This window comes from Hippoglossus hippoglossus, chromosome 17 (assembly GCF_009819705.1).
Source record: "Hippoglossus hippoglossus isolate fHipHip1 chromosome 17, fHipHip1.pri, whole genome shotgun sequence".
NCBI classification, from domain to species: domain Eukaryota; kingdom Metazoa; phylum Chordata; class Actinopteri; order Pleuronectiformes; family Pleuronectidae; genus Hippoglossus; species Hippoglossus hippoglossus.
The window spans coordinates 6,289,455-6,312,900 of record NC_047167.1 but is presented as its reverse complement, the minus strand read 5'-3'; the positions used below and the strand labels follow the sequence as shown (position 1 = coordinate 6,312,900).

The window sequence follows — 23,446 nt, the reverse complement described above, 5'->3', positions numbered from 1 at the left end:
CATTCATAGTAAAACAGAAGACAAAGCGTGGTTTGCATTGGGGCATGGACACCATGTGATTGACAGCTAGTGCCGACCAATAGGTGCAGAGCGCAGGTGTGGGTGGGTGTGCAGTGTCCTTGAGCTATCGGTCAGGCTCCACCCCCCTCCTCTGAATCTGGTTAGGTTTTGTTTCAAAAAGCCAAGATGGCGTCGGACAAAATGCCCAACTCGAAGCTTCAAAACAGCAGTTCACAAACCAATTGGTGACGTTGTGTTGGGTGGCCACTTGGATCATAGTATATACTGTAGCTGGACTGTGTGAGGTCAATAAGTGCAGAATATTGTCCCAGGTAGCCCTGACAAGTACACTGAACTCAATGTGGAAGGTTGGTAGGGGCCGTACAGTTAATCAGTGTGTGGTTGTATATTTTTTATCATGTAGGTTTTAAATGAAATATGAATGTAAAAGAAATGATATGAACTCATGTGTTTGACTCACTGGTAAAGATCGTCCTATCCTCCAAATCACTGAGCTGGTTTTGAAGACCTGGGTAAAGAGAAAAAACAGAGTAAAGCAGCAATTCTTTGTCGGACAGGTAGTTTGCAGGACAACTACAACATACTGTTGTAGTTGTCCTGCAGTCTGTTATTCTCTGTGGTCTTCTCTTCTAGCTCCTGTTGCAGTCGGTCCTCTAAGACTGTTGGTTAAAAAACAACGTCACACAACACACTGGATCTCAAGAGTTCAGGACAGCACAATGAAACCTGCTGCTTTAAGTTAACTTTGAACTTTGCACATCCTGATTGAATTTGCTTATTCTGTGCACAGAGGCAAACTTACTCTGATTTTCCTGCTGCAGCTGTTTGAGGCTGGTATCCCTCTCTTGCAGCTGTTGCTCCAGACGATCCATATCCTGCTGGCACACCTGCAGTTGTCTCTGTTGCTCTGTTGGATCGAATATTCACTTCAACAACGACTCAAAATGACGGATGGGATCCTAAGGACAGATACATATTGAGGCTCTCACCTTCAGAGAGGGTGTTCTGATCGTTGCAGCACATCTTCAGTTCTTTCAACATTTGTTTTAAGTCTGAAAGATGGAGGGTGATGAAAAAGAGACACATCAAACAGCAACTAAAATAACAAATGTAAAGGACAAAGGCAACATCTTGATGAATGCACTTAATCACTTTCTTGCTGAGATTTAGATGAGAAGATAAACACACGTCTCATACAGTAAATAAGAAGATGCTGCTGCTTAGCTTAGTTTTATATAAATACTAAGGTAAGCGAGGGAAGCAGCTAGAGTGGATCTGCCCGCAGAAAGCCTGACAATGTACTACTGACACCATGGTCAGACACCGCTTAACAAGACCCCATGACACTACCTTTCTGCAAAAGTTTCGTAATGTTAGAGGTTTGTTTGAAGACCAGAATGTCTAAATGTGTGTGTATGATGTGTCTGGGGTGGTGGTGGAGCTTTGAGTTTAAACTTTACAACTTAACAAATATTTACGCATACAAGTACGAATGCACAGTCTGCACTTTGTTTGTGATTTTGATAGTAAAAGAAGCATTTGAAGATTGGAATGACATGTTTTGGTGTCATGTGTGTCTTTTTGGGGATCGGTTCAGCTTGGTTTGATGTAGGCTCACTTGACCCTAAAAGTCACTTCAAACGCTACTGTGTGCCAGATGTGGTGAAATTCCCTCCAGGCTTTGCTTATATATTTTGTTTGAATGGATGACCCGAAAACATGGTGCTTCCAACCACGTCTGTCGCCAGCGCAGAGCCATGAAAAACAACATGTGTAACATAGATCTGTACAAAAGGCAAATTTCCCAAAACAAAAAAGATATTGAGTGCATTACTCACCTCTGTTTGAGTTTTCCAGTTTTTTATTCTCTCTTTGTTGTGTTTGAAGTTGTTGTTCCAATTCTGAGAAAGATGACAGAAAAATAAGCACAATGGCAAGAAAACCATGAAGATTCCAGATAGAAGAGGAAGGTTGCCGGATGTTTGTTTAAGAGAACATACAGAAGATTCAGTCATTAGGTGTTGGTCTTATATGAATACATGTGTGTATAACAGCCATTCTAGCATGCAAATTGTGTGACGACAACAGAAGCCCATCATAGGAAAATAACAAATGGACAAACCATTAATATTTTTTCCAGCAGCTTGTGATGCCTGTTTCTGAGCCTTTGTCAGCTGTTCCCTCAGATCAATGATCTCCATTACTAGCAGAGACACAGACACAATGTTATTTTGTGCTTCAAGGAAACAAACAACACGACAAGAAACAGTCGCGACTAACAAGCTGTCATACACAATTTAAAATTCTTTGCGTCTGCATCCTTGAGTTGAAGTTCGCTGTCTTGCAGTTGCCTCTTTGACAAATTCAGTCTCGCTTGAAGCGCTGAAAATGAAACACAAAATCATATAATCGAACAATTTGCCTGCATTTGTTTTTGGCATGTTACAATGAAACTGTAAAACTTGATTGCTTACCTGCAACGTTCTCAGCATGTTGGTCTTTGAGGTCTGATATTTCATTTTCCAGTGGTTTGATTTTTTGGTGAAGTTCCATAATTCGAGCCGCTATACAAAACAATAAAAGCTTGTTTCAGCATTCTGAAGGTAATTAATCAGTCTCCTCCTTGTTCTATTTGTTTCTAATCAAAACTGATCAAAACACTCACACAGATTAGAAAACGTCAAATCACTGGAGTCCAGCGCCAGTGTCTTTTCTGTTATCTGATTTCTGATGTCCTCCAATTCGTTCTCCAGATCTTGAAGAGAGACATAATAGATTTTTATCAATTTCCTCAAATTGTAGGAAAAAGTGTACAGAATAAATGTGAGGATTTCCTGCAGCTTCCCACCTTTAATTTTCTTTAACTGAGCTTCTGACTGACTCTCTTCTTGCTTCTTCAGTCGTGCTACTTCTTCTTGAAGAGTCAAAACCTTAAAGACTAAAGGAGGAACGCTTGAATTAGATAAATTCACCAGATACAAAAGACCAGGATCAGCAATGGCAGCACCATTTCACTCACGCAGTTTGGTATTTTCACTGTTTTCATCTTGAATTCCTTCGATCAGATCATTCAAATGGTCCTGCAGTGCTTTAGACAAGAAAGATATATTGTGTTTATTTTCTTAATTCATTTCCTTCTTAATGGCCACGGGTCTGGAGTTCTTATGGAGAAGTGTTTCTGTCACTCACCTCTAATTTTACTGTAATCTGTGTTGTTTGCTGCCACCTTCACTAACTTTACTATCTCTGTTTGTAATGAGATAATATGTAGAACTGAAAGACAAGAGGAAACATTAATCCAACATTAAATGATAACCCTATTCTTGCACGTTAGGTTTCCTCAATTGACCATATACATACAAAAATGTTTGCTGCTTTTATTAGGTGGTTAATCTTTGCAAACATGAACGATCAATCAATATGTTATGTCCCACTCACATCTTTGGGGTTGAGCGCTTCTTGCTTTCAGCTCCTCTGTTTTTTCGGCCAAATTGTTGTTCTTTTCCTCTATTTGTTTTTGAAGCTCTGCAGAGGAAAGACAATAAAATATTTACATTTAAATTCTGCTCCTCTTGCTTCAATATGATACTTTTTAATTATTTTACCTGTTACTAGCAGCACAGTCATCATTTTAAACATACAGATTCATATTTTACTGTGACAGTGCCATATTTTGTGCATTCATTGACCTGAATAATTCAAATGACAAAGACACCAACCTTGTATCTTGGCTTCAGAATCAGTGTTTTGTAGTTGTCTCTTTAACTCCTCCTGCTGCAGGGTTAATGTAGAAACTTGAAGAGCTGAAAGCACCATGTTAAAGAACTGTTAAACTCAGGAACTGTAATAAAAGTGTTTAAAGTTTTTCCTCATCTTTAAAACTTTTCCATGTACAGCAACCAACTGTGTTCATATCAATCCATTATCTTTACCGCTCTCCGAACAAGATCTGTTTTTTGACAAATATTTTCCACATGACCAAGCTGCCAGATGTAAAAAAAAAAGAATTGTGAAGGGCTTGGTAAATACTCCTGTATTTTTGTAATGCAAAGCCAAGACAGTAGGATTATTTGTGAACAGAGAGCAAATGTGTAGGTGCATCTGAGAAAATCCGTCAGGCTTGAGTTTGTCCATGTTTAACTGTCTTCATAGGAACCAGACTAATGTATTCTCACCACCTATAACCTGTAAAATAAACTGGACCTCCACTCACACGTGACTGAGCGAAACAGCAACACAGTTCCATCTCTTACCAAGTGAAGTGACACTGTTCGATTCATTCTGCAGTTTCTTCAGCTTCTCATCCAGACCGATCTGCAGATCTACAGGCACACATTGGATCATAGTATATACTGTAGCTGGACTGTGTGAGATCAATAAGTGCAGAATATTGTCCCAGGTAGCCCTGACAAGTACATTGAACTCAATGTGGAAGGTTGATAGGGGCCGTACAATTAATCAGTGTGTGGTTGTATATTTTTTATCGCGTGGGATTTAAATGAAATATGAATGTAAAAGAAATGATATGAACTCATGTGTTTGACTCACTGGCATTGATCGTCCTATCCTCCACATCACTGAGCTGGTTTTGAAGACCTGGGTAAAGAGAAAAAACAGAGTAAAGCAGCAATTCTTTGTCGGGGTATTCAACAGAACAGAATGAATATTTACCTTGCAGCCTCTCCGCAAGTTCGTTCTTCTCGTTTTGCAGGTCTAGCATTGAAACAGAAGTGAACAGGGATATATGTTTTATAAATAACCACTGGAGTAGCCACTAGCTTCCCTCTGTTACACTGAATGAATTGACGTTTTGTGGGTTTGCGCATATTCAGAGGGTTGAACATACTGTTGCAGTTGTCCTGCAGTCTGTTATTCTCTGTGGTCTTCTCTTCTAGCTGCTGTTGCAGTCGGTTCAGCATGGCGTCCTTCTCAAGCAGCTGCTGCTGTAGGTTTTCAACATTCTGCTTGGACTGTTGCAGTCGGTCCTCTAAGACTGTTGGTTAAAAAACAGCGTCACACAACACACTGGATCTCAAGAGTTCCGGACAGCACAATGAAACCTGCTGCTTTAAGTTAACTTTTAACTTTGCACATCCTGAATGAATTTGCTTAGTCTGTGCACAGAGGCAAACTTAGTCTGATTTTCATCTGTTAGACTGCCTCGCCTGTTCCTCCGACTCCTGCTGCAGAGGTTTGATCCTGTGGATCCTCTCCACAATCTTCAATCATACACACCCTCCCTATTTGGTGGCCTATTTAAGCTGCACATATTTCCCATGTCTCCCATTGCTTGTCAAAGCTTCTGTTGCCCTACGTCAGTATCGCTGCCTGTGTGATTCACCCCCTCCACCAACCAGCATCCACCAATAGGCTCAAACAAGGGGTTAAAGATATTTGCTCATCCCTCTTCATTATATCTAAGTAATCATATCTGGGGAAGTGATGAAGTTGGAGCCTAGATGCCAAAACTCTGACGAAGTTTTCCTGTTGCAATAAACATTCAAACATGAGTGGTCTGAACGAAATGTGCTTTGTGTGGTCACCTTGACGTTTGACCCCCACCCAGCAAAATTTAAAATCAGTTCATTCTTGAGTCAGCAGGGGCGTTCATTGCAACAAAGTAGGTAAAGCAAGCATTTAACTGGGGCCCTGAACTGAGCAGAGGCCCGCAGAAAGCCTGACAATGTACTACTGACACCATGGTCAGACACCGCTTAACAAGACCCCATGACACTACCTTTCTGCAAAAGTTTCGTAATGTTAGAGGTTTGTTTGAAGACTAGAATGTCTAAATGTGTGTGTATGATGTGTCTGGGGTGGTGGTGGAGCTTTGAGCTTAAACTTGACAACTTTACAAATATTTACGCATACAAGTACGAATGCACAGTCTGCACTTTGTTTGTGATTTTTATAGTAAAAGAAGCATTTGAAGATTGGAATGACATGTTTTGGTGTCATGTGTGTCTTTTTGGGGATCGGTTCAGCTTGGTTTGATGTAGGCTCACTTGACCCTAAAAGTCACTTCAAACGCTACTGTGTGCCAGATGTGGTGAAATTCCCTCCAGGCTTTGCTTATATATTTTGTTTGAATGGATGACCCGAAAACATGGTGCTTCCAACCACGGCTGTCGCCAGCGCAGAGCCATGAAAAACAACATGTGTAACATAGATCTGTACAAAAAGGCAAATTTCCCAAAACAAAAAAGATATTGAGTGCATTACTCACCTCTGTTGGAGTTTTCCAGTTTTTTATTCTCTCTTTGTTGTGTTTGAAGTTGTTGTTCCAATTCTGAGAAAGATGACAGAAAAATAAGCACAATGGCAAGAAAACCATGAAGATTCCAGATAGAAGAGGAAGGTTGCCGGATGTTTGTTTAAGAGAACATACAGAAGATTCAGTCATTAGGTGTTGGTCTTATATGAATACATGTGTGTATAACAGCCATTCTAGCATGCAAATTGTGTGACGACAACAGAAGCCCATCATAGGAAAATAACAAATGGACAAACCATTAATATTTTTTCCAGCAGCTTGTGATGCCTGTTTCTGAGCCTTTGTCAGCTGTTCCCTCAGATCAATGATCTCCATTACTAGCAGAGACACAGACACAATGTTATTTTGTGCTTCAAGGAAACAAACAACACGACTAGAAACATTCGCGACTAACAAGCTGTCATACTCAATTTAAAATTCTTTGCGTCTGCATCCTTGAGTTGAAGTTCGCTGTCTTGCAGTTGCCTCTTTGACAAACTCAGTCTCGCTTGAAGCGCTGAAAATGAAACACAAAATCATATAGTCGAACAATTTGCCTGCATTTGTTTTTGGCATGTTACAATGAAACTGTAAAACTTGATTGCTTACCTGCAACGTTCTCAGCATGTTGGTCTTTGAGGTCTGATATTTTCACTTCCAGTGGTTTGATTTTGTGGTGAAGTTCCGTAATTCGAGCCGCTATACAAAACAATAAAAGCTTGTTTCAGCATTCTGAAGGTAATTAATCAGTCTCCTCCTTGTTCTATTTGTTTCTAATCAAAACTGATCAAAACACTCACACAGATTAGAAAACGTCAAATCACTGGAGTCCAGCGCCAGTGTCTTTTCTGTTATCTGATTTCTGATGTCCTCCAATTCGTTCTCCAGATCTTGAAGAGAGACATAATAGATTTTTATCAATTTCCTCAAATTGTAGGAAAAGGTGTACAGAATAAATGTGAGGATTTCCTGCAGCTTCCCACCTTTAATTTTCTTTAACTGAGCTTCTGACTGACTCTCTTCTTGCTTCTTCAGTCGTGCTACTTCTTCTTGAAGAGTCAAAACCTTAAAGACTAAAGGAGGAACGCTTGAATTAGATAAATTCACCAGATACAAAAGACCAGGATCAGCAATGGCAGCACCATTTCACTCACGCAGTTTGGTATTTTCACTGTTTTCATCTTGAATTCCTTCGATCAGATCATTCAAATGGTCCTGCAGTGCTTTAGACAAGAAAGATATATTGTGTTTATTTTCTTAATTCATTTCCTTCTTAATGGCCACGGGTCTGGAGTTCTTATGGAGAAGTGTTTCTGTCACTCACCTCTAATTTTACTGTAATCTGTGTTGTTTGCTGCCACCTTCACTAACTTTACTATCTCTGTTTGTAATGAGATAATATGTAGAACTGAAAGACAAGAGGAAACATTAATCCAACATTAAATGATAACCCTATTATTGCACGTTAAATTTCCTAAATCGACCATATCTATGGTTAAAAAAAAATGTTTGTTGCTTTTATTAGGTGGTTAATCTTTGCAAACATGAACGATCAATCAATATGTTATGTCCCACTCACATCTTTGGGGTTGAGCGCTTCTTGCTTTCAGCTCCTCTGTTTTTTCGGCCAAATTGTTGTTCTTTTCCTCTATTTGTTTTTGAAGCTCTGCAGAGGAAAGACAATAAAATATTTACATTTAAATTCTGCTCCTCTTGCTTCAATATGATACTTTTTAATTATTTTACCTGTTACTAGCAGCACAGTCATCATTTTAAACATACAGATTCATATTTTACTGTGACAGTGCCATATTTTGTGCATTCATTGACCTGAATAATTCAAATGACAAAGACACCAACCTTGTATCTTGGCTTCAGAATCAGTGTTTTGTAGTTGTCTCTTTAACTCCTCCTGCTGCAGGGTTAATGTAGAAACTTGAAGAGCTGAAAGCACCATGTTAAAGAACTGTTAAACTCAGGAACTGTAATAAAAGTGTTTAAAGTTTTTCCTCATCTTTAAAACTTTTCCATGTACAGCAACCAACTGTGTTCATATCAATCCATTATCTTTACCGCTCTCCGAACAAGATCTGTTTTTTGACAAATATTTTCCACATGACCAAGCTGCCAGATGTAAAAAAAAAAGAATTGTGAAGGGCTTGGTAAATACTCCTGTATTTTTGTAATGCAAAGCCAAGACAGTAGGATTATTTGTGAACAGAGAGCAAATGTGTAGGTGCATCTGAGAAAATCCGTCAGGCTTGAGTTTGTCCATGTTTAAATGTCTTCATAGGAACCAGACTAATGTATTCTCACCACCTATAACCTGTAAAATAAACTGGACCTCCACTCACACGTGACTGAGCGAAACAGCAACACAGTTCCATCTCTTACCAAGTGAAGTGACACTGTTCGATTCATTCTGCAGTTTCTTCAGCTTCTCATCCAGACCGATCTGCAGATCTACAGGCACACATTAAGACAACTGACAGAACTCCAAAAGAAGTTGTTGGGGTAAAAGCTAGTTGACATAGGAGGACGACAAAACACTTAAATTCTGATGAGTGTGAATCATTTATTACCTCTGCAAGGAGGTTACATCTTCAATGTTGTTAATCTGACTGTAAGTAGGATTATGCAAAAACTACTGAACCGATTTTATTGACACTTGGTAGAAGATTGGGGCAAAAAGAAAAATAATTAATTTGGAAGCAGATTTGATTAAGGGGGCTGATGCAGGAATTTTTTTTTTTTACTTTCTTTGACATGGCAGGGTATCCACTCTCTAAGTGTCCTAATACAGTAGTTGCCAAGATACGTTTCTTTATCTACATGTCATGGCTGCAGTTTTGCTGTTACTATGCTTTCAGCAAGATTTTCCGTCTCAGCGATTCTCCAGGGTAGCACTCTCTTCTTGTTATTCACTAAGTTTTAAGCCACAATCACAAAATAATGAGCAATTCACTGCCTATACTACAACCCAGTTCATAAGACAGCATGTATTTGATATTGTCAAAAACCTATACATCCTGCAACAGAGTCCCAAAGGACCCGTTTTTCAGTGCCGACCAAGAAGGACACAAAGTCAACAGGTTTCCCTCACCTTGAATTTTCTGCCCAAAGCTGGAACACTGTGCCGCCGTCTGGTTCAGTTCATTCTGCAGAGCTATAGTTGTAGACAAAGGCAACATCTTGATGAATGCACTTAATCACTTTCTTGCTGAGATTTAGATGAGAAGATAAACACACGTCTCATACAGTAAATAAGAAGATGCTGCTGCTTAGCTTAGTTTTATATAAATACTAAGGTAAGCGAGGGAAGCAGCTAGAGTGGATCTGCCCAAAGGTGACATAATCCACCAACCATCACCTCTACACACGAGTGATTAACAATTTATATCTAATTTGCTTAATACAGAAAACATAACTGTATGTCTCCACAAACCAGTCAAGTAGCAGGAAATATGACCACTATCTCCCCCTCTGTTCTTGAGTTGAATAACAGCCAGAAAAGTGTTTAAGCAGAATACTGTGATGTCACAGTGAAGTTGATCTTTCACTATTTGGATTTAAAATGTCATCACTCTATCTATTTCATCCTGTTAGACATTTGAATCAAAATGTGCCATATGGTAGCATGTACATTTTTGAGTTATGGCCAAAAGTGGCGCGATGCTTGTGAGCTAGTTCAGGCAGCACACTCGAGCTGCGCTGCTCTAATCATGTGACGTGCCTCACTCTCCACAATCTTCAATCATACACACCCTCCCTATTTGGCGGCCTATTTAAGCTGCACATATTTCCCATGTCTCCCATTGCTTGTCAAAGTTTCTGTTGCCCTACGTCAGTATCGCTGCCTGTGTGATTCACCCCCTCCACCAACCAGCATCCACCAATAGGCTCAAACAAGGGGTTAAAGATATTTGCTCATCCCTCTTCATTATATCTAAGTAATCATATCTGGGGAAGTGATGAAGTTGGAGCCTAGATGCCAAAACTCTGACGAAGTTTTCCTGCTGCAATAAACATTTCAAACATGAGTGGTCTGAACGAAATGTGCTTTGTGTGGTCACCTTGACGTTTGACCCCCACCCAGCAAAATTTAAAATCAGTTCATTCTTGAGTCAGCAGGGGCGTTCATTGCAACAAAGTAGGTAAAGCAAGCATTTAACTGGGGCCCTGAACTGAGCAGAGGCCCGCAGAAAGCCTGACAATGTACTACTGACACCATGGTCAGACACCGCTTAACAAGACCCCATGACACTACCTTTCTGCAAAAGTTTCGTAATGTTAGAGGTTTGTTTGGATACCAGAATGTCTAAATGTGTGTGTATGATGTGTCTGGGGTGGTGGTGGAGCTTTGAGCTTAAACTTTACAACTTAACAAATATTTACGCATACAAGTACGAATGCACAGTCTGCACTTTGTTTGTGATTTTGATAGTAAAAGAAGCATTTGAAGATTGGAATGACATGTTTTGGTGTCATGTGTGTCTTTTTGGGGATCGGTTCAGCTTGGTTTGATGTAGGCTCACTTGACCCTAAAAGTCACTTCAAACGCTACTGTGTGCCAGATGTGGTGAAATTCCCTCCAGGCTTTGCTTATATATTTTGTTTGAATGGATGACCCGAAAACATGGTGCTTCCAACCACGGCTGTCGCCAGCGCAGAGCCATGAAAAACAACATGTGTAACATAGATCTGTACAAAAGGCAAATTTCCCAAAACAAAAAAGATATTGAGTGCATTACTCACCTCTGTTGGAGTTTTCCAGTTTTTTATTCTCTCTTTGTTGTGTTTGAAGTTGTTGTTCCAATTCTGAGAAAGATGACAGAAAAATAAGCACAATGGCAAGAAAACCATGAAGATTCCAGATAGAAGAGGAAGGTTGCCGGATGTTTGTTTAAGAGAACATACAGAAGATTCAGTCATTAGGTGTTGGTCTTATATGAATACATGTGTGTATAACAGCCATTCTAGCATGCAAATTGTGTGACGACAACAGAAGCCCATCATAGGAAAATAACAAATGGACAAACCATTAATATTTTTTCCAGCAGCTTGTGATGTCTGTTTCTGAGCCTTTGTCAGCTGTTCCCTCAGATCAATGATCTCCATTACTAGCAGAGACACAGACACAATGTTATTTTGTGCTTCAAGGAAACAAACAACACGACTAGAAACATTCGCGACTAACAAGCTGTCATACTCAATTTAAAATTCTTTGCGTCTGCATCCTTGAGTTGAAGTTCGCTGTCTTGCAGTTGCCTCTTTGACAAATTCAGTCTTGCTTGAAGCGCTGAAAATGAAACACAAAATCATATAATCGAACAATTTGCCTGCATTTGTTTTTGGCATGTTACAATGAAACTGTAAAACTTGATTGCTTACCTGCAACGTTCTCAGCATGTTGGTCTTTGAGGTCTGATATTTTCACTTCCAGTGGTTTGATTTTTTGGCGAAGTTCCGTAATTCGAGCCGCTATACAAAACAATAAAAGCTTGTTTCAGCATTCTGAAGGTAATTAATCAGTCTCCTCCTTGTTCTATTTGTTTCTAATCAAAACTGATCAAAACACTCACACAGATTAGAAAACGTCAAATCACTGGAGTCCAGCGCCAGTGTCTTTTCTGTTATCTGATTTCTGATGTCCTCCAATTCGTTCTCCAGATCTTGAAGAGAGACATAATAGATTTTTATCAATTTCCTCAAATTGTAGGAAAAAGTGTACAGAATAAATGTGAGGATTTCCTGCAGCTTCCCACCTTTAATTTTCTTTAACTGAGCTTCTGACTGACTCTCTTCTTGCTTCTTCAGTCGTGCTACTTCTTCTTGAAGAGTCAAAACCTTAAAGACTAAAGGAGGAACGCTTGAATTAGATAAATTCACCAGATACAAAAGACCAGGATCAGCAATGGCAGCACCATTTCACTCACGCAGTTTGGTATTTTCACTGTTTTCATCTTGAATTCCTTCGATCAGATCATTCAAATGGTCCTGCAGTGCTTTAGACAAGAAAGATATATTGTGTTTATTTTCTTAATTCATTTCCTTCTTAATGGCCACGGGTCTGGAGTTCTTATGGAGAAGTGTTTCTGTCACTCACCTCTAATTTGACTGTAATCTGTGTTGTTTGCTGCCACGTTCAATAACTTTACTATCTCTGTTTGTAATGAGATAATATGTAGAACTGAAAGACAAGAGGAAACATTAATCCAACATAAAATGATAACCCTATTCTTGCACGTTAAATTTCCTAAATCGACCATATCTATGGTTAAAAAAAAATGTTTGTGTTATGTCCCACTCACATCTTTGGGGTTGAGCGCTTCTTGCTTTCAGCTCCTCTGTTTTTTCGGCCAACTTGTTGTTCTTTTCCTCTATTTGTTTTTGAAGCTCTGCAGAGGAAAGACAATAAAATATTTACATTTCAACTCCTACTTCAATTATTTTACATCATTTTAAACATACATATTCATATTTTACTGTGACAGTGCCATATTTTGTGCATTCATTGACCTGAATAATTAAAATGACAAAGACACCAACCTTGTATCTTGGCTTCAGAATCAGTGTTTTGTAGTTGTCTCTTTAACTCCTCCTGCTGCAGGGTTAATGTAGAAACTTGAAGAGCTGAAAGCACCATGTTAAAGAACTGTTAAACTCAGGAACTGTAATAAAAGTGTTTAAAGTTTTTCCTCATCTTTAAAACTTTCCATGTACAGCAACCAACTGTGTTCATATCAATCCATTATAGTAAATACTCCTGTATTTTTGTAATGCAAAGGGAGACAATAGGATTATTTGTGAACAGAGAGCAAATGTGTAGGTGCATCTGAGAAAATCCGTCAGGCTTGAGTTTGTCCATGTTTAAATGTCTTCATAGGAACCAGACTAATGTATTCTCACCACCTATAACCTGTAAAATAAACTGGACCTCCACTCACACGTGACTGAGCGAAACAGCAACACAGTTCCATCTCTTACCAAGTGAAGTGACACTGTCCGATTCAGACTGCAGTTTCTTCAGCTTCTCATCCAGACCATTCTGCAGATCTACAGGCACACATTAAGACAACTGACAGAACTCCAAAAGAAGTTGTTGGGGTAAAAGCTAGTTGACATAGGAGGACGACAAAACACTTAAATTCTGATGAGTGTGAATCATTTATTACCTCTGCAAGGAGGTTACATCTTCAATGTTGTTAATCTGACTGTAAGTAGGATTATGCAAAAACTACTGAACCGATTTTATTGACACTTGGTAGAAGATTGGGGCAAAAAGAAAAATAATTAATTTGGAAGCAGATTTGATTAAGGGGGCTGATGCAGGAATTTTTTTTTTTACTTTCTTTGACATGGCAGGGTATCCACTCTCTAAGTGTCCTAATACAGTAGTTGCCAATGTACGTTTCTTTATCTACATGTCATGGCTGCAGTTTTGCTGTTACTATGCTTTCAGCAAGATTTTCCATCTCAGTGATTCTCCAGGGTAGCACTCTCTTCTTGTTATTCACTAAGTTTTAAGCCACAATCACAAAATAATGAGCAATTCACTGCCTATACTGCAACCCAGTTCATAAGACAGCATGTATTTGATATTGTCAAAAACCTATACATCCTGCAACAGAGTCCCAAAGGACCCGTTTTTCAGTGCCGACCAAGAAGGACACAAAGTCAACAGGTTTCCCTCACCTTGAATTTTCTGCCCAAAGCTGGAACACTGTGCCGCCGTCTGGTTCAGTTCATTCTGCAGAGCTATAGTTCAAAATAGCATTCATATTTAAATCAATGGTCTTTTTTATTTCTTGTTGTAGAAACGTACATTTAAAGTGCAATAAACGCACCTCTAATCTCAACCTGATCCCGAAGGTGCTCCTCTTCTTTTATCTTCAGTTGCTTCTTTAGCTCTAGAAAAGGTAACGTATGTTTCAGCTTCAGAAGAAGTTGCAGTTTAGTCAAAGACAGTTGAGTTCACCCACTAGTAATTGTTGCAGAAGTTGTTTGGCCCTCGCTTTGCTTTTCTTCTTGTAGAGTTCTGAGACGGTTGTTCAGATCAGTGATGGTCACAACTGAGGAACAGACAGATCAAATGTTGATTTCCTCAGTCATGAATGGAAACACCATGTTCCCTCTTTACTCACTCAATTGGGCGTTTTCCTGATTCTCCTTGTTCAGCTCATCAACGTATTTCTGCAGCTCCTTCTCTTTGGTAGAAAGATCCTTTTGAAGCTCTGAGGCGAACATAAAGAGGTTAAATTAAATGTGTTTGTTAAATGCACGATATCAGGATACAATAATGATAGTTTTACAGGTTACATTGTTATCAGGTGGGTTATGGGTCGATTGCTTGGGTTTTGTAACATTTTGGATGGAGATACTTACGGGCTACCGTAGCGCTTTTTACCATGTGGTGGTCTGAAAGCTGTTTCTGCAGCTGCCCCACCTGACTCTGCAGCGTCATGATTTTCAGCACTGAACAACAACACAGCAGAATATGGCTTAACTCCCAATGTACTAACAAAGTATCCCCAGGATATAACAGAGACCAGGACCAAAGAAAGAAAGCACAACTCATATGTGAACCTTTCATTTATTTGACACTCACTCAGTTTGATGCTTTCATCGCCTTTGTTGTTTGTTTCACTGATGAGGCCATCCACTCTGGTTTGCAACTCTGGGAAAGAAGTATTAGCTGTGGATTATATTTGGATCATTTGTGATTTAACTAGTTTATACAATAGACTAACCTCTTTCCTTGTTCCGTGTGGTTCCATTGATCCCCCTTTTCTGCAGGTACCAGATTTCCTGCTGCAGCTTAATGATTGACAAAACTGTGACAGACAGACATGCAGTGATTAGAAATCAATGTTGAGATCTCAGTCAGTAATAGTTTAACAGCAAATAAACTTGATTGATACAGCACCTCTCAAAACACATGTTTAAGGTGCTTTACAAGTTAAAAACGAAAAAAAGGATGAAACAATGGGAACCTTTTTTTTGCTGAAAATATTTTTGAAACAATCATAAGCTACAACATTAGAGCACAAATACAAAATAAAAAATGTTACAGATAAGAAAAGAGTAAAATAAGTTTAAATAAAACATTGGTAAGTGATTAAAATAATAGATACGATCAGAACAAGACAAAATCTTGATAAAGTGTCTTTTAAGAGAGATTTAAAAGAGGATAAGGATTTTTCCAGATGGATCACCTTGGGGAGATTATTCCAAAGAGTGGGAGCCCCTCCTAAGTGTAATTGCGAGTAGGGCCTTCACTCATGTTACGGCCTGCACAAATGGTGTCAAAAGATCTGAAATGTACTATGGTGCAAGCCCTGAACAGGCCTTAAAATTTGGCAACAAAATCTTAAAATCGATTCTAAACATTAACCGGAAGCTAACTTGCTCTCTTTTTTTAGATCTTGTGATGGGGCATGCATTTTTTAAAAACCACACAAAATGTCTTAGATGTCCAGTGAGGCTGCTCTCTGCACCCAGATGATCACAGTGTACTTACTTATGTTGGGGTTGGCAATCAATCTCTTCATGTCTGCAGTCTTGGAGTTTAGTTCCTCTCCCTTCTCCTCCAGCTGCCTCTGCAGATCTGTGAGAGGACACAGAGAAGCAGAGATCATTTAAGGAGGCAGAAAAATGAACGTGGGGCAGAAATATCAAACCATTTTCTTTATGTAGCATCTTGACTGTTGACTATTGTTACCCACCTGAGAGCCTGTCTGGGTCTTTTGTCGTCGAGATCAAATCCCTCAGAGTTTTCAGCTCATCATGCAGGTTTATCACATTCAAAACTGACACAGAAAAACCCAGTAAAAATCACTTCCTGCTCTGTGATTCTGAAACAATCAGATTAGAAAACCGAGCAGGGGACACGTCTCATGGAAACTGGAGACATTTTACTCACTGAGCGCTGCTTTGGAGTCTCCAGTTCTATTGAGTTCTGCAATCTTCTGTTTAAATTCAGTCTTTAAGTCTGACAGAAACAGACACATCAAATAAATCAGACCTAAATCTAAAATGGTGAATCATCTGAGGTTTTAACTGATATCTTGTAGCTCACGTGAGTATCTCTCCTCATATCCAGAGCATTCTTCACTCTTCTCTTGCAACAGCCTCTGCAGTTCTATCATTTGGAAAGAAAGAGTCGCGTCATGAAAAACTCTGATTAAAAATGTTTTACATAGATGAATAAAAGAAAAAACTCACCCTTTATGTCAGCCTGAGCTTTTGCATATTCCCTCTCTTTGGCTTGAAGCAGAGGCTGAACAGCTGATTAAAAAACATAATGTGCAGTCACACTTTTGATTTGAGGGAGAAAGTAAAAAAGTCACCACAATAAGAGCATGCCACTGACACGTGTGTTTCCTTATTTGTAACTAATATCATGTAAATATGAATGGATAGTCTTTACAGAAAACACTGAAAAGCAATAATAGCTGTTATTACACTTTATATTATCATGATAACCATTATCATTTCATATTATATTGTTTGTATAATTTCATATCTATTTCATATAGGACTAATAAAGGAGGACTCACTGGCTTGGCTTGTTGATGTCGTCTGCTGCTGCTCATCCCTCTGCTGCTCTCTCACCTCTCTCATCATGCCGATGATCTTCATGACTGTTCAAAGTTAAAAAAACATTTCAACGTTTTAAAGGCGTATGCTGTTTATAGGTTCTTTTTCCTTGTGGCGATACAATATAACCAAGATTTCTGAAAAAAGAACAGGGTGGTAATCACAGTATTTTGGGGGATTTTCAGTGAATATATAACAATTTAATATATTGAAGTCTTAAGCTTCAAAGTTATAATAAATATTGCAGAGATCATTTTGACTCTTTTCCAAACTTGTACTTACTCAGTTGTGCCTGTGTAAAATCTGTCTCCTCTAGTTGTTTCCGTAGGTTTTCTTGTTGGCTCTTCCCCTGTTCCAGAATAACTCTCAGCTCTGGGATGAAAAAAATCAATATTTATATATTTTCTGACTTTTTATTATAGTTTATCATGATCATTATTATTTACCTATATAATTATTATATGAGCAAAAGTGTGACTTAATTTTTATAGAGCTTACTCACCTGTAAGTCTGTGATCAGTTTTGGCGTTGACCATCATCTGTCTGAGAATCACAATTTCACCCTGCAGAATAAAAATTTCCTTTGCTACAGAAAAATAAAGAGAAGTCAAATTAATAAAGCACTAAACACAACAGTAACAAGAATGATGTTCTATTTAGTTAGCTAAGTAAGCTTCTCACTTACTTAGTTCTGTGTTACCCTCCTCACGATTCAAGCGTAAAATCTTCTTTGTCAGGAGCGCAGCCTTTTGTTTCATTTGCATCTGGTAATCTGAAAAGGTATCAAGAATGAAGCCATTATGAGGCTTTAAAAAATGTGAGATTAAACAGAATCTACAATGTATCTATAAAACGATGAGATCTCAGGACACAAGGGTTTGGGACTCACCAGTATAATTAGCTTTGGATTTCTCAGTGTGGACACTGATGAGTCTCTGTGTCACTGCAATCTTACTGTACACAGAAATGATCTCCAGCACTATGGGCAATGCACAGAATGTGTGTCAGGAAATGTTGGATCCTGGTTAGTTAATATTGTTAATGATATAGGAAATTATAACAGATACTAACTGACTGAACTGGCATCTCCTTGTTGTCGCAGCTCCCTGAGCTTCATGTCCAGTTGTTTCTGAAGAGCTGATGAAGTGAAAGTGGTGAAACACGTGAAAAAAAACTTACATACAGAAGTAAATTGAACTCTAGATACATTCGAGCTGAAGATAAAAAGTGACATTAAGTTAAAATAAGACTGTGAGACTTAAGTCACTGCGGCAACAAATGAGAACTACGAGATTGTGTTACATGCTAAACTATTCTTAAACACAGACTGTAGACAAGGATGGATGACATGTCTCCATTTCCTCCTTCCATCCCTAAATGAAGTTTAAATATCCCAGATAGGAATGCTGCCATCTTGCGCATTTATGCCGATTACTGATCAGGGGATGGAGCCCCTCTAGCAAGATCCCGCTGATACACACGCTCAGCTGTCAATCATGGTGTTTCATCCCGTTTTATAGCATCAAATAAGTAATTAAAACCAAACTTACCTGAAAAAAGGAAGAACTTAAACAAACATCAGTATGATAAGAATTAAAAAATGATGGTTGATGGTTGATGGTTAACTTTGGTGGTATTTGACCTCTTACTTTGGTCCATGACCCATCTGCTTACATGGTGGAGCAGGGTTTATGAACTATACTGCAGCCGGCCACCAGGTGGTGATGGAGATGCTTTTGCTTCACTTGGGGAGCAGTCAGGTTCTTTATTTAAAGTCTATGCTCTTGAACTGCAAAATTCAGCTGAATTTAGCCAAATCCATTCAGCCTTTTTTTTTCTAAATAGTTTAGTGACACAATATGGTTTCAAAACATGATTGTTAACATTAGCCACTGTTAGTCAATGGTCATACCACTAACCAGTGTATTGAACTGAACAACCCTGTGTTTTATTTCCAAAGAATTCCACTTGCTATTTTATATACAAAAGAAATGTAGTGAATCAATGGTGGGTTATTTACATAGCTTAACATGCAAATAATTCACTTTGACTTTACCAGCAATTCTATTGTCCTGCTGAAGAACAGTTTCTCCTCTTCTTGATTCTTCCACCTCTAAATCCCAGATCTGATTTTGCAGTGAGATGATCTGAAGAACTTAACACACACAAAGATGGATCAGTAACTTCTACTCAGCTGCTCCATGTCATGCAAATTTATAAAAACAAATGCTCCTACTGAGTGCTGAGTTTGAGAATCGTTTTTCCATTTGCTGCTTCTTAGCCTGCAGATCGTTCATCTTCACTTGCAGCTCATTTTTTAGCACTACAAGACACAAGTTACAAATGAGACATAATAAAATCAGTCACCCAAAAGCTCCTGACAGGAATAGCTTTAAAAATATCAAGCAGCGATACTGGAGTGACAGAGAAATAATATTATAGCAACACAATAAAACAACGCTCACCTCTGATTTCAGTTTCAGTGGAATTGGCAGCCAGTTCGATCCTCCTCTGTAATGTTGTTACCTCCCTGGTTAGTGCAATGACTTTTAGATCTAGAAAAAAACCACAATTTGATAAAAAATCTAAAAGAAACTGTGACTTGTACTAAGGATACTAGTAGATTGACCTACATCAAATTATACATACTTAGATATCATCCCTCTGCATATTTCTTTTCCAAAAAATATCAATGCAATATTTCTTGAAAAAGTTTACATAAATGTCAAACATCAATCAATCAAAGTAGGTGTAAAAAAAAGTCCTAGATCCGTCTGAATCTGCTCCAAAAGTTAATGGCTTCTTTCTTGGCCTATACCTCACCCTTCCACCAAGTTTCAAGTAGTTTTTGCAAAATCAAGCAAACCACAATCAAAACCTAACTTCCAATTGGTGGGCGTGAAAAATGTGTGGTTTTATTCAGGTACTTACTCAGAAAAGTATCACTGTCAAACGTCTCCAGCAGCAGTTTCATTTGATAGTATAGCTGGGTTTGATGAGCTGTCAGTGGAATTAGAGATGCATTTTAGTTGTATCATCTCCACATAAACCATAAACTGTATATGAAGTGCAGTTTACTTACAGACAGTAACAGCTGAGGCTGTTGAACTGCATGTGGCAAGCTGCATTTTTAGCAGCCTGACGTCCCTCCTCAACTCAAAGGCTTCTTCATCTGACAGAGTATGAAGAGGGCACAGTGTATCAGGGCAACAGTAAAATCACTCTAGCCCTAATTCATAACACAGAGTTCTAAAAGACTGACTACTTACCTCGTTGGCTGTTATGGAGGGTTGTCTCCTGCAGCTGCTTGTTCAGCAAATGAATCTGTTCCTCCATATCTGACAACCAAGAGAATGATGGTCAAATTTAAATCAGCAACACAAAAGAGAAAGTAGACATCACACTATGTTTACACAACGTTTTAGTCAGGGGATTTCTTAATTGTTTTCCACAGAAGATGTCACCCCCATCCCCTCACCAACCAACACACATCCAAAATACAGTATACGCCTCTCAAAGAACACCTGTATAAGGTGCAGGACAGCGCAGGACACGTTGATCATGATTGCGCACAGCGCAAAGTGGTATGAACCAAGTGTATGATGAATCCTGCCTGCTGAGGACAGCAACATATTTATGGGTGTTTTAACGGCTGGCAAAGCAAGCAGTTGTGCTAGTATGGGAGGGAGAGACAGAGCGAGGCAAAGAGCGCTGGCCTGTTGTATTAGATGCTAATCGGTTTCAACTTTATAAAAATACTGCGACTCCTGCCATTTAGATAACAGCATTAACTATAGGGTTCTCATCCGCACAGAATTCTCTATTTGCATATGCATCACAATTGGGGACCGGGTGATGCTGAGAAGCTGTTTATGGTCATTTTGGTTTGAAGGGGATGACACCCCCCCTCATGCCCATACAAATCACCTATTGGTTATGATCACTGCACTGTCTGAACCCACGGTGAGCACTAATTCCAAGCCAATAACAATTTGCTGTATGATTTGTTTGACATGCACATATTATTAGGTACTACATGGGTATAAAGAACCACTCACCAGTACAGCTTGCTATTTTAACTGACTGAAAGAGAAGAAAACATGATTGATTACTTAAATAAATATAAGAGGAGGCAAAGAAAAGATTTTCTGTGAGTTACTACAAGAACAACAAAACACAAAAGACACCATGAAAAGTGCTACTGACTTACCGTGACATGTATATTCTTGGAATCAATTCCTTCTGGTAATGTTATCTGATGTTAAAAGGTAGAAAACGTTGAATATAACTATTAAACTTTACGTAAACTGTGACATGAATGTAATTATAAAATTTGATGAATCACAGTTTTGGGGACTTACTGGGAACTTGGTAAGGTAGGAATCCACATTTGCACTTCCTGCAAAGCTGATAAATGTTTTGTTCGTCTCCGGAGGGACTGAGAAAAATCACCATAAACAATCAACTTAATCTATTTGTTCTATTTGTTGTTCACTAACGGACTGTAGTACAAATGGAATAATGTCCCTTACCATGTCTGCTGTCAGAAGCTTCAAAGACACCTGAGAGAAGCAGGAGAAGCCGAATTAGGTGAGAGCCTCCTGCCATTGCACTTGGTGTCTTCTTTAATGAAATGTTTGCTTCCATCAGCAGTTCTAAACCTTTATACCACTGCATGTCTGTGATCAATATCTGGGAAGGATGTCGGCTTCCAAAAATGGGAGTTGCATTTGTGGGAATTGTCCAGTTTATCTTCAGCAAACATTAAGGTAAGGTCAGCAACGTGCCAGTGGTGCCAGTACAAACCAAAAAGTATTTAATGGGACAAATTAAAAATTAACAGAAGAAAATAACTTTTCTAAACATAGCTGTTCATCAAGCTTAGATTTTTTTCATGTGACAGTTCCTGAAGTATATTCTGCAAGTGGGAGGTTGAAAGTTGGCTAGCACGTTTATTTACAGTGAGTGTATGATGAAAGTGAGAGCTTTTAAGAGTTTTAATAGTAGATCAGAATACAAATTATATAACAAACTAATATTGTGCTCTTCTGTTGGCTTAGCAATCTGTACAGTGTGTACTGTAACATGTAAACACAAGATCTAAATGTGCTTCTTGTTACTGGCCATGGCCAACCATTTAATAAATGGAGAGCTTTAACAAAATACCTAATAAATAACATTTCTTGTGATAAATGAAACATGGCTTTGCAAGTTTTAGTTATCTAAAAGTTTCAAACATATTCAAGCCTTTGCAGGCAGGTAGAGTTACAGTGTTTCATGTTTAGTATACATGAACGTCTGTAAACATCTCAGTTATGACAACATATACATGTCCTTGCATTTTACTTGTACTGTTTTAAAACTTTGTCTAAATAAAGAATGTATCTTTATAAAAACATTATAGTCTAATCCACAATAGGGACACACTGCTTTTATGAACAAAAAAGTAGGTATTTGTTATTCCACTGGTCACTGACACATTGTGACATTAATGTCCTTACACTGCCAACTTTACTGTAAGAATGATGAAATACAACCTTTGAGTAATTGTAAACAAGTGTTTGGCAAATAAGTTCATCTGCTGAAAAAGATTAACTCCATGTTTTCTGTTCATCAGTCATGTGTCACTAACCAGAGTTTAGAGAGCTGGAGAAAAATGGATATTTGCAAAAGAGTAACAATTACTGCATTTGCAGTCACTCAAATATGGAAGGCAGGTGATAACAATTAAAAGGTATTATTTATTTATGTGGTAATCATGAACATAACACCTTTAAACTTCACCTAACCTTTATTTACCTTATCTATTTGGCAGGACTATGGGGTTCATGTGTAATGATTAAATCTGACTCATCCTCCTCCGCTAAAGTCCAAAGTGGAACTGTTCAACTTTATCTGTGATTTATTTTGTTGCAAGATTTTCATGTTAATCCTTGACAGGCCTTTTTCTAAACAGACATTTATTTTATTTTTGAATCTACGATGTTCTGTACAACAGTAGTTTTTATTTTGAAATGCCTTTAGAACGTACGTTTGGGATCCAAACAGAAATCGTTGGAAGGGTAGCAATGGCTGAGGTCTCTTTCAGGATCGCTCTTATTCAGCCACTTGTGTCCCACTAAGCTCTGCAATATATTTGTAACTGGTGATATTGGACACAATATACAAATAATCCACAACTCATATGCCCTGTTACACTTGTAACATTTTGGGATTGATTCAAATGAAAGAGAAAACTGTTCCTGCTGTTTTTTTAATGGACTAAATCTTGATGCCAAAAAAAGGCAAAATCCCTACACTAATCTGCCAACAGAAACAGTACAGGGGTGATACCTTGGGAGCAATTAGCTACGCACACTGAGGGACAGAAAGAAATGCATGTGGTGACTGTAGCAACATTATCTTCGGCAGCAGGAACATGTTTGTGCAGATCACCCAGGAGTTTCAAAATGATTATTTAACAGACTCATTTCAGCTCTTTGGAGTCAGCAGTGCAGCCACAGCACACAATGATTGGTCAGTGAAGCATTAATTACATCAGGAACAGTGCAGATTCGTCCATTTATGATGATA

At 38.6% G+C, this 23,446-nt stretch overlaps 2 protein-coding genes and 1 long non-coding RNA gene across 3 annotated transcripts; all 3 read right to left on the bottom strand.

The window, feature by feature from the left end:
* Positions 1 to 464: 464 nt before the first annotated feature.
* On the bottom strand, positions 465 to 2,263 carry si:ch211-14a17.10 (testis-specific gene 10 protein). The gene is made up of 6 exons (XM_034613832.1): positions 2,144 to 2,263; positions 1,860 to 1,922; positions 1,011 to 1,073; positions 824 to 928; positions 606 to 680; positions 465 to 529 (listed from the first exon to the last, which is right to left on the bottom strand). The coding sequence occupies exons 1-6, from the start codon at positions 2,220 to 2,222 to the stop codon at positions 465 to 467; spliced, it is 450 nt and encodes a 149-aa protein (XP_034469723.1). The 5' UTR covers positions 2,223 to 2,263.
* Positions 2,264 to 2,296: 33 nt separating this feature from the next.
* Positions 2,297 to 21,550, bottom strand: LOC117778330 (putative leucine-rich repeat-containing protein DDB_G0290503). The gene is made up of 51 exons (XM_034613831.1): positions 21,406 to 21,550; positions 21,235 to 21,311; positions 21,084 to 21,128; positions 20,932 to 20,956; positions 20,143 to 20,211; positions 19,956 to 20,045; positions 19,805 to 19,873; positions 19,339 to 19,428; positions 19,110 to 19,196; positions 18,930 to 19,028; positions 17,945 to 18,010; positions 17,763 to 17,852; positions 17,559 to 17,645; positions 17,376 to 17,459; positions 17,156 to 17,245; positions 16,834 to 16,917; positions 16,499 to 16,561; positions 16,353 to 16,415; positions 16,197 to 16,265; positions 16,000 to 16,083; positions 15,795 to 15,881; positions 15,025 to 15,108; positions 14,883 to 14,951; positions 14,660 to 14,749; positions 14,419 to 14,508; positions 14,257 to 14,346; positions 14,122 to 14,184; positions 13,970 to 14,032; positions 13,262 to 13,330; positions 12,824 to 12,907; positions 12,586 to 12,672; positions 12,381 to 12,464; positions 12,211 to 12,279; positions 12,040 to 12,129; positions 11,857 to 11,946; positions 11,666 to 11,755; positions 6,702 to 6,791; positions 6,532 to 6,612; positions 6,248 to 6,310; positions 4,868 to 5,014; positions 4,693 to 4,734; positions 4,570 to 4,617; positions 4,275 to 4,373; positions 3,741 to 3,824; positions 3,460 to 3,546; positions 3,211 to 3,294; positions 3,041 to 3,109; positions 2,870 to 2,959; positions 2,687 to 2,776; positions 2,496 to 2,585; positions 2,297 to 2,403 (listed from the first exon to the last, which is right to left on the bottom strand). The coding sequence occupies exons 1-51, from the start codon at positions 21,548 to 21,550 to the stop codon at positions 2,297 to 2,299; spliced, it is 4,146 nt and encodes a 1,381-aa protein (XP_034469722.1).
* LOC117778948 lies at positions 11,150 to 11,580 on the bottom strand. The gene is made up of 2 exons (XR_004616862.1): positions 11,484 to 11,580; positions 11,150 to 11,394 (listed from the first exon to the last, which is right to left on the bottom strand). It is a non-coding gene; the product is annotated as an uncharacterized LOC117778948 (long non-coding RNA).
* Positions 21,551 to 23,446: the final 1,896 nt, after the last annotated feature.

Excerpts from the sequence above, each read along its gene's own strand:
- si:ch211-14a17.10 (XM_034613832.1), bottom strand. The coding sequence starts at position 2,222 with ATGGAGATCATTGATCTGAGGGAACAGCTGACAAAGGCTCAGAAACAG. Across the intron at positions 929-1,010 it reads TCAGAACACCCTCTCTGAAG|AGCAACAGAGACAACTGCAG; the intron begins GTGAGAGCCTCA and ends TCGATCCAACAG. Across the intron at positions 681-823 it reads GCTGCAGCAGGAAAATCAGA|TCTTAGAGGACCGACTGCAA; the intron begins GTAAGTTTGCCT and ends TTTAACCAACAG.
- LOC117778330 (XM_034613831.1), bottom strand. The coding sequence starts at position 21,550 with ATGCAGTGGTATAAAGGTTTAGAACTGCTGATGGAAGCAAACATTTCA. Across the intron at positions 16,416-16,498 it reads AGCTCAGGCTGACATAAAGG|AACTGCAGAGGCTGTTGCAA; the intron begins GTGAGTTTTTTC and ends TCCAAATGATAG. Across the intron at positions 4,735-4,867 it reads ACTGCAGGACAACTGCAACA|ACCTGCAAAACGAGAAGAAC; the intron begins GTATGTTCAACC and ends TTTCAATGCTAG.